A 10972-nucleotide genomic window follows, 5' to 3' on the forward strand; every position below is an offset into this window, starting at 1 on the left:
CCAGCTCCAACCCCCTGGTGTGTGTCTGAGGCCTTGCCTGGGCAAGGCAGGATTTCACAAGTAGGTGTGAGTCCCCTTTGAAGAAAGGTGACTTCAAAGACTAAAATGGGTATAAGAAGGGCACCCAAATCTACAGACTTTAGAAACACTTCTGGAACCAAGAGGAACCTCTGCCTGGAGAAGAGCTGATAGCTGAGGAAGAAGTGCTGCCCTGCCTGTGACTGTGCTTTGTGGAGCTTTCCTGCAGTGCTGCTTCTGCCAGAGTAAGAGAGCAAAGATTGTACTTTGTGTGCCTTCCATCTTGTGAATAAATCTCCAAGGGCTTGAGTTAGAGCTTGCCTCCTGTTGTTTGAAGTCTCAGGGACAGCAAAGACTTCTCTCTGCCAGCACCTGGAGTCCCTGGAGAGACTCCTGCTCTGACAAGTGGTGCCCTATCCAGTCCCTGGGCCCTTGAAAGGAAAGCTGGTGGAAACCCAAGGAAATCGACTTCGGACGACTCCGGACCGACGCCGCTGCTGAATCTGGTAACGCCGCCTGAACCTGACGCCGTGACCTTCGCTGGAACGCGACACTCTTCGCAGGCCCGACGCCGCTGCAGCCCCGCTGAAGTCCGCGACTCCGTGGAAGTCTCCGCACCACGTTGTGACCGACGCCGCTCGAAGTGCACGGATTCAACGTTTCGCACAGACGCCGCAATCCCCGACTTCGCGCATCGGCTTTTTTTTCTCTCTTCACCAAAGGTACTGTACTTGGGGGTCTACACGACTCAGTGTCCGGCGCCGCTGGTGTCAGCTTGTTGGGAACAACTCCGTCACGACGCAGTGTTAACATCTCATCGAAGCATTTTTGTTTCTAAGCGCTATTTTCGAGTTTAATCTTTAAAAATTCATAACTTGACTTGTGTATGTCGGATTTTTGTCGTTTTGGTCTTGTTTTGTTTAGATAAATATTTCCTATTTTTCTAAACCGGTGTTGTGTAATTTTGTAGTGTTTTCATGAAGTTACTGTGTGTGTTGGTACAAATACTTTACACCTAGCGCTCTGAAGTTAAGCCTACTGCTCTGCCAAGCTACCAAGGGGGTAAGCAGGGGTTAGCTGAGGGTAATTCTCTTTTACCCTGACTAGAGTGAGGGTCCTTGCTTGAACAGGGGATAACCTGACTGTCAACCAAAGACTGTAGGAGGCTGAACTGGCTTGTAGTGAGTACCAAGGGGTACTTACACCTTGCACCAGGCCCAGGTATCCATTATTAGTGTAGAGGGGTGTCTAGCAGCTTAGGCTGATAGAAAAGGTAGCTTAGCAGAGCAGCTTAGGCTGAACTAGGAGACGAGTGAAGCTCCTACAGTACCACTAGTGTCATATGCACAATATCATAAGAAAACACAATACACAGATATACTAAAAATAAAGGTACTTTATTTTTATGACAATATGCCAAAGTATCTCAGTGAGTACCCTCAGTATGAGGATAGCAAATATACACAAGATATATGTACACAATACCAAAATATGCAGTAATAGCAATAGAAAACAGTGCAAACAATGTATAGTCACAATAGAATGCAATGGGGGGACATAGGGATAGGGGCAACACAAACCATATACTCTAGAAGGGGAATGCGAACCACGAATGGACCCCAAACCTATGTGACCTTGTAGAGGGTCGCTGGGACTGTAAGAAAACAGTGAGGGTTAGAAAAATAGCCCACCCCAAGACCCTGAAAAGTGGGTGCAAAGTGCACCTAAGTTCCCCAAAGAGCACAGAAGTCGTGATAGGGGAATTCTGCAAGGAAGACCAACACCAGCAATGCAACAACGATGGATTTCCTAACGAGAGTACCTGTGGAACAAGGGGACCAAGTCCAAGAGTCACGATCAAGTCGGGAGTGGGCAGATGCCCAGGAAATGCCAGCTGTGGGTACAGAGAAGCTGCCACCGGATGGTAGAAGCTGTGGATTCTGCACGAACGACAAGGGCTAGAAACTTCCCCTTTGGAGGATGGATGTCCCACGTCGTGAAGAGTCGTGCAGAGGTGTTTCCGTGCAGAAAGACCGCAAACAAGCCTTGCTAGCTTCAAGGGTCGCGGTTAGGGTTTTTGGATGCTGCTGTGGTTGCAGGAGGGACCAGGATGTTGCCAATTGCGTGAGGAGACAGAGGGGGCGTCCAGCAAGACAAAGAGCCCACTCAGAAGCAAGCAGCACCCGCAGAAGTGCCGGAACAGGCACTACAAAGTGGAGTGAACCGGAGCTCACCCGAAGTCACAAAGGAGGGTCCCACGACGCCGGAGGACAACTCAGGAGGTCGTGCACTGCAGGTTAGAGTGCCGGGGACCCAGGCTTGGCTGTGCACAAAGGAAATCCTGGAAGGATGCACAGGAGCCGGAGTAGCTGCAAAACACGCGGTTCCCAGCCATGCAGTCTAGCGTGAGGAGGCAAGGACTTACCTCCACCAAATTTGGACTGAAGAGTCACTGGACTGTGGGAGTCACTTGGACAGAGTTGCTGAGTTCAAGTGACCTCGCTCGTCGTGCTGAGAGGAGACCCAGAGGACCGGTGATGCAGTTCTTTGGTGCCTGCGGTTGCAGGGGGAAGATTCCGTCGACCCACAGGAGATTTCTTCAGAGCTTCTAGTGCAGAGAGGAGGCAGACTACCCCCACAGCATGCACCACCAGGAAAACAGTCAAGAAGGCGGCAGGATCAGCGTTACAAGGTCGCAGTAGTCGTCTTTGCTACTTTGTTGCAGTTTTGCAGGCTTCCAGCGCGGTCAGCAGTCGATTCCTTGGCAGAAGGTGAAGAGAGAGATGCAGAGGAACTCTGATGAGCTCTTGCATTCGTTATCTAAGGAATTCCCCAAAGCAGAGACCCTAAATAGCCAGAAAAGGAGGTTTGGCTACTTAGGAGAGAGGATAGGCTAGCAACACCTGAAGGAGCCTATCAGAAGGAGTCTCTGACATCACCTGCTGGCACTGGCCACTCAGAGCAGTCCAGTGTGCCAGCAGCACCTCTGTTTCCAAGATGGCAGAGGTCTGGAGTACACTGGAGGAGCTCTGGGCACCTCCCAGGGGAGGTGCAGGTCAGGGGAGTGGTCACTCCCCTTTCCTTTGTCCAGTTTCGCGCCAGGGCTGAGGGATCCCTGAACCGGTGCAGACTGGCTTATGCAGAGATGGGCACCATCTGTGCCCATCAAAGCATTTCCAGATGCTGGGGGAGGCTACTCCTCCCCAGCCCTGACACCTTTTTCCAAAGGGAGAGGGTGTAACACCCTCTCTCTGAGGAAGTCCTTTGTTCTGCCTTCCTGGGCCAGGCCTGGCTGGACCCCAGGAGGGCAGAAACCTGTCTGAGGGGTTGACAGCAGCAGCAGCTGCAGTGAAACCCCGGGAAAGGCAGTTTGACAGTACCCGGGTCTGAGCTAGAGACTCGGGGGATCATGGAATTGTCTCCCCAATGCCAGAATGGCATTGGGGAGACAATTCCATGATCTTAGACATGTTACATGGCCATGTTCGGAGTTACCATTGTGACGCTATACATATGTTGTGACATATGTATAGTGCACGTGTGTAATGGTGTCCCCGCACTCACAAAGTCCGGGGAATTTGCCCTGAACAATGTGGGAGCACCTTGGCTAGTGCCAGGGTGCCCACACACTAAGTAACTTAGCACCCAACCTTTACCAGGTAAAGGTTAGACATATAGGTGACTTATAAGTTACTTAAGTGCAGTGGTAAATGGCTGTGAAATAACGTGGACGTTATTTCACTCAGGCTGCACTGGCAGGCCTGTGTAAGAATTGTCAGATCTCCCTATGGGTGGCACAAGAAATGCTGCAGCCCATAGGGATCTCCTGGAACCCCAATACCCTGGGTACCTCAGTACTATATACTAGGGAATTATAAGGGTGTTCCAGTATGCCAATGTAAATTGGTGAAATTGGTCACTAGCCTGTTAGTGACAATTTGGAAAGAAATGAGAGAGCATAACCACTGAGGTTCTGGATAGCAGAGCCTCAGTGAGACAGTTAGTCATAACACAGGTAACACATACAGGGCACACTTATGAGCACTGGGGCCCTGGCTAGCAGGGTCCCAGTGACACATACAACTAAAACAACATATATACAGTAAAATATGGGGGTAACATGCCAGGCAAGATGGTACTTTCCTACTAAGACCCCATTTCTAACAGCCGGGATCACCAAGCAACTCACCAGAAGACTACAGACCATCCAGAACTCGGCTGCCAGACTCAACCTCAACCTCCCACGCAGAGTTCACATCAACACCTCACTGCAAGCAGCTCAAACAGGCTTCTAATATACATACATTTTAAACTCCTCACACACACACACACATTCTAGGCACTACACAACTTAGTCCCCACCTTCTGAACAGTCTGATCTCCTTCCACCAATAACCCAGACACCTCCGCTTCACAGGAGTCCAACTCGTGCACATCCCACGCATGCATAGAGCCAAATCAGGAGGACCAATTTTCTTGTACATCGCTCCTAAAGCATGGAAGACCCCCCCATTCCACGTCAGAGCATTCTCCTCTCTTCTTGAATTCCAGGAGAAGACCTGGCTTTTCAATAAACCAACTTACCATAGTCAGGAATAAGCACACCCACCTTTTCAGTGGCAGGATACCCTCTTGGATGATAGTGCGCTTTACAAGTACACATAACATACGATAGCACAGCCGGTGTCCCACCACGTCATGCCACTTGATCACCGCCCGATTCTGTGTTATGAACCAGAAGCACACTGGTGAGGAGTAGGAATCTGGCTGAACCCTACTCACATCAAGGCAGAGTGATGGTGTCTTTTGTTTATCAGGATGCCCTGGAAGACACTGCACTATATGTAATATAAATGTATGTGTAAAGATGAGGAACAACTTTTTTGTCTGGACATATCTGTGAACTGTCGTCAGCTGATTAAAGCACTGTTGGACAACTCTATTAGCTAACTGAACTACATTAGCTAATGGCTGAAAATGGCTGTCCGGAAGCCCATTTCTATAGCTGTATGTACATATTTGATATGTATTACTTAATGACAATAACTCTCTCCAGAGGAGCTAAAGCTGTCTGTAGGTGAGACCTAAAAATATACCCTCAGCATGATCTTGCTTTTTGATATTTAAAAAACTACTTACCAAGTTACTTGTACTTTCCTACCTGAAATTCGAAAATAGACTTTTAATTACAACCAGGTCTTTCCATAGAAAAATTTAACTTTACTTACACAGTGTAAACAACATTTTCTAGCTTTTAATTATTGGGATATACTTTTCCTGAATATTTGGCATATCCAACTTGCATTCAGTAAGCAGTCACTCTTTTGGGCTAACTGATACACTTAGTGGTTACTTTTCTAATGTATACATGTAGGGTTTTTCTATATGGCACAGCAATTTTCTCAGACGTGTTACTGCAGTGTTTACAGCTGCACCCTGCCAGGCCACAGTGATGAACATGGAGTCGTGGTAGTCCAGTAATGCGTGGGTGACATAAACGTCCCCTGCAGTCACATGTGACATTTAAATTCTATGCCACTACAACATCTTCCCATAGTCTGACTGGTGATTGAAGTGGGGGAGGGGACATTTCCCCTCATATTATTGTAACATCACCCACAAGCGTATGTTGAAATGTGGTGTCGTAGTGCACAGTGCAAAATACCAGCAAAACAACAGGCCGAAAATTTGGGGGTTCACTCAAAAAATTACGTTTTCAAAGTGTCACAGTGGAAACCTTTGAAATAACTTTAAAATTGCACAGATTCAGATAAACTGCAAGCGAGGAGTCTGATTGGAAACTATAGGCGATGGATTCGTAGCCCTGGGGATATTCGTGACTACAGTTACAGAGCCACTAAACAGTTGTCTTGTTGGCTCCCATGGAGGAGTGGCACACCTCCATGCACGGACTTCTACTCTTTGTGTACTTTCATGAGCGCATGAGACACAACGGTTGGCTCATTAGAAAGCAAAGACTATAAGGAGAAGGGATGTCTTCAGTGAAACTGTAATTGTTACAACTACGACCCTTGCTGTGGCCTTCATGATGTCAAGAGGAAAGTCATGTTTTTCTGTTCCTATTGTTATAGACGACTAGAGCGGCCATAACTAGTTTGTGATGAGGAGCGTAAGTATAGGCTTTTATTCAGGCATTGTAGGTCTCTTTTGTATTCCACTGTGATTATGAAAACGTTATTATGAAGGTGCGACACATGATGTGTTTTCCTGTTAACGATACCCAATGCACCACATGCAGTCACAGTAACGGACCTGTGAAGTGTTTTTCGCGATTCTGTGCATTCCGCAGTCCCCCACCCAATCGTTTTACCCTTCTGTTTACTTCTGAGCACTTCGATTCACCTTCACTGGTTTCAGTACTTTATAAAATGTCAAGGTTTAAAGTTCATGCATGTGTGAAAGAGTATCGATGGTATGCTGCATCGTGACCCCGATGTTTTCTCTTGTAGGCTTTGAGCGATAAGGTCCCTGCTGACCCGGAACACCTTAACGCCAGAAGAAAGTGGAGGGACGCTTGCCTGGCCCGCCTTGCAACGCTGAAAAAAGAGATGCAATGAGATGGCGCGGGGTCTGTTTCTTGGCGTCCTGATGTTGAATAGCTGATTCCAGAGTCAAGACCTCAATCCTGCAATAAATAAGAAGTCATTCATGGACATTAGCAAGCGCTAGAAGAAATTTTCATGCCTCCGATTTGCCACAAGGCTTCCCTACCTTAAACATCCCTGCCCCCTCGGGAGACACTGCACATTTATACTTTTTTTGCACCGCAACACCCTCATTTATTGATGCAAAAGCGGCGCAAACTTTCAAAGTACAATTGTATTTTGTAATTTTGCGTCGCTTTTGCGTCAAAAAATGACGATAATGCGGCGCAAAAAAAAGTATAAAAGCAGGGCCTAATTCTTTTGGTCTTGCAGTGCCAAAAACGAGGCTAGAAGTGCCCCTCCCCCTTGAATCCAACACCCACGCTGTCAGCGAAATTCCCTTTCATTTCATAACATTCAATTTTCTACTAAATCAGGCACTTCTCGAATGGGATCAGCTGCTTCATTGCTGGATTGCATATTGCCCACTGTCTTGATTCTTCGATCTCCCTGTTAATTATAGCTGATGAAAATAACGATTGGATTTTCAATATTTTCAAAATGTAATTTTTATTTCACAGATCGTTACTACTTTGGCTCCCAAAAAGGGGGAATGCTAGCAAACTCACATCAGCAAACTAATTTTGCATTCTCCACTGAGAGAGAGGACTCCTCACCATTATTGTAAAGAGACAAGACTTCTGGTTGCTTCTGTCACAGAACTATACGTGATAGTGTGCCACGTGATCTCCGCCCACTGTTCCCTCTTCATGTTTTTAATGCGTTGGTGTCTTATGCAGCTCCATGAGGGTCTTTTCATTACCAGATTGTCAGTATAACCATTGACTGGGATTATGGTTTCTGCTTCATTTCATTGTATGCACATTTATTTTAGGTGGACATCCTGAAAACCTGATGTTGAGCTGTCCTGCTTGGTGGCACAGGATGATGAACCAAAATGTACATTATGTAGCGGTTATGCTGCTTTAAGCCTATTTTCACCTCAGACCATTCATTGTAAGGCCAGCACCCAGAATCTGTTGGCCCATTTCAGATAGGGTTAGTTTGGTAAGTCAGAAATGTGTTACTGTTGGACTACTCCTACATTTGGAGTAAATGTCACCTGTTACATGAGTTACAAATAATCCTATGCGTACTCTTTCAAATTTACTCTATTCTTGGAGTACTCATATATGTAAAATATATACATTTGGGCTTTCTGCCAGGTTGAAATTCCGCATGCATAAATTGAATGCATATTTGCATTAGCGCATTTTTGTGGTCTTTGCTAGAAATTAATTGTTTTTGCAGAGACACCACCTTCCCAATTCCCATCATTAAAATGCACTTAAATGGCAATGATTATTTTACAATAAAAGTGCTCCTGCTGTGTTAGATATCAATGACAGCAGAGAATCATCAGCTAGTGTCTATCACAGCCAACATATGCCCAACTGAGAGCTGTGGTCTGTATTTCAAATGTTTTAAAATAAAATCATAACTTTTATGTTCATGTTCTGCAGTCTCGGGGCAGTAGCTGCACTATACCAAGAAATAAGTAGAAAAGGAAGCTCGGACTCTGGCACTGTATTTCCTCTCTTTCATGTGTTTAACATTCCTCTGGACCCACGGCAGCAGCTTGTGCTATTCTGGTGCATGACGTCTGTCAGTGTTTTATGCAACAGTGAACTTTTTGTTATCTTGAGTGGAAATCATTGCTGAAGCCTTTTCACGCACCACTCCATGTCTTCTCTCTAAACATCACTGTATTAATTTGTCACTCTTTCTGGACATCGTAGTGTACAGTGCTTGTGAGTCTTTCTTTTCTTTCTATCTCTGGGTCCGTCTGGAGTATCCAGTCTTCGCCCGCAGATGATAAAGTCAGATTAACACGATGACCAAGGACTGTGCAAATGTGCAAATGATTCCCATGAAGATCCATTTTATATACAATTATCACATGCGGACATCTTAAAATCCGTTCTGGTGCTGATTCTCGTTGTCCTGTGCTGGACACACATGGAACACTAGATGCCTCTTGAGCTTAGAAAGAACACCAGAAAGTAAGAAAATGATAACTGGGGCAACGAGCAGCACACATTTGGAATGAATCGCAAGCAGTGAGTCTCCCCCTTTCATGTGGAAGAGGGCTGAAAAAGGGATAAAGTCAAAAGTAGTCTACTTAAAGATCAATCACTAATGTAAACCTCAGAGAGCATACATTACAACATTTGTGTTAAGCTAATTCTGATAAGTAGTGTCTCTAATGAGCATTCTGAGCTAACTACGGCTGTACTTAATTAGGTGTTCTTTTAAACAGTGCTTACAGATTGCACATATTTCTGATTGCGCTGCTAAAATATTTCACATAACACAATTTTGTACTGCGAGATATGCTTTGACTTGAATCATTTTATTAAACAACGGACTAATTGACTTTTGCTGACTTGTTATTGTTATTTGATGATCCCAAACATTCCGAGAGCGTTCACTGTTGAATGTTAGTATTGTTCATATTCCTGAAGCTGCATACAAGCCATACAAACAGGTGATGGTTTGCTTAATGTCCAACTCTTTATGTAAAGTAAGGTGCGTGGTACATGGTGCAAAGAAGATGCTATACCTGCATTGTGTTGTATACACTTGAAATGGGCCGGGGAAGAGAGTGGAAGGTATGAAGACAAAGTGGCAAAAATCCTTATGAGTGGATCTCAGCCTCTAACTGTATGCACAAGTTACTTCGCTAACCACTGTTTAACATCACCTCCCATTATCTGCCATCAGGCTCATGCTCATCTGTGTAACCCCAACTGTTTGGAGGGGAGCTGTCCACCCTACCAGCGGGCGAGATAGTCTCTAGCAGCAATAAGGCCCACAACTTCCATTAGTCATCATTGCTTTCCTTTGTTTTGGCTGGGTTTATCTTAAATATCTGCTGAAAACATGTCTTTAAATCTTTTTGGAAGGACACAAGTGAAGAAACGAATGTCAGAAGGGGGGAGTCAGTGGTGAGAATTGAATAAATTAAAGAGTGTATGAAATGGTTTGATACAAAACACTGGATCCATTGACTCGAGTAATAGTGAATAAAGCTAAAGCTTTGATTCAACTAGCATATGTGCTGCAAGACAGAGGTACTTGATGGCCACATAGGAATGTTGTTGGAGAACGGTCTTCTTATAGATAAATTATTCTGGCAAAAAAACTAATAAATGTGCCTTCTAAGACAAGTATTTGTGCAATGTGTGTTACAAGGTGGACGATGGATGCACAACTCTGATCTGAGGTGAAAACATTTGTTTTTTTTTCAATTCAGTCCATTTTGGCCGCCATTCCATCTGATTTTAGTGAAATGTTCCAGGGATTCCCTGTCACTCAGTGCTCTCCTCTGTGTCTATTACCTTACTAGGAAGCCTCCATTCTTTTGGACCCATCCTTCCCTGTAACCATCACTTAAGCTTGTTATCTCTGGATCTGGATTATAAATGTTTGTTTTCCATATTCCCTATTTGGGCTACTTAAGTCAGCTTCTTCAGTTTCTCTGAAATTTCCAAAGCCACATTTATGAATAGGTGCTGAAAGACCAGCTCATCTCCTTGCATCCACAGTCTCCATGCTTCATACATTCCCTATGCACAGTTCAGTACCACTCTTTCCTGCCAACTGAAGGGCACACTTTCAGTGTCTACTTAAGTTCCAAAGAATGGCATTCCCTCTTGCTCACTCTTAAGTATGTGGCATTTATCACCGGACTGTGTGGCCATTATCAAACTTCCACGTGGATTTACAACTTTATGGATATTGCTTACAAAAGTCTAGTGTGAGCACACGTAAGTAATCTCATTGGTTTCCTCATTCTAGAGTGAGGTCTTCAATGTGATAGGCCATTTACCCACTCTCCATCACCCTTCTCCAATGTGGCCTCTGCGTAGTAACTGCTGGTCCTGAGGGAGGAAAAGCCCCATGAATATAGAGCGTACTGGAGATCAAAGATTTCAAGGTCATTAATTCAGAAATGTATTATTTACATAGTTGGCAATCATTTTAGAACTAAACTGTCATGAAATTGTAAACGATTTTGACATCTGTAACCTTATCACAGTAAGGCAGATCTGTGTCAATATATACTTTTACGTTCGTTTGTCTGCTCTGCTAATAAAACTGGCAATTTTCACAGTTTATCTTATTTGTTCAGGGTTTATAGAATTCGCGATGTATAATCGTTGGTTACTTCAGAATGAAAAAGGATAAGAGCATTGTCCTATTTGTGAAAAACACGTGTCTGTGAACGTAAAACTTGTTTTGAATCACTGTGTTTTGGATAAATTATGTTGGATTTCGTTGGTCAT

General features: G+C 44.8%; 1 protein-coding gene across 1 annotated transcript in view; it reads left to right on the forward strand.

Annotated features, from left to right (window-relative positions):
• CRYL1 (crystallin lambda 1) overlaps window positions 1-9059 on the forward strand; it is a 467408-nt gene extending 458349 nt beyond the window's left edge. The window contains exon 8 of the mRNA XM_069202282.1: window positions 6489-9059. Within this exon, the coding sequence (XP_069058383.1) occupies window positions 6489-6596 (108 nt within the window). The 3' untranslated portion in view covers window positions 6597-9059. The remainder of the gene's footprint in view (window positions 1-6488) is intronic.
• Window positions 9060-10972: the final 1913 nt, after the last annotated feature.

The sequence above is a fragment of the Pleurodeles waltl genome, chromosome 8, assembly GCF_031143425.1.
Source record: "Pleurodeles waltl isolate 20211129_DDA chromosome 8, aPleWal1.hap1.20221129, whole genome shotgun sequence".
In the NCBI taxonomy this organism is placed as follows: Eukaryota; Metazoa; Chordata; class Amphibia; order Caudata; family Salamandridae; genus Pleurodeles; species Pleurodeles waltl.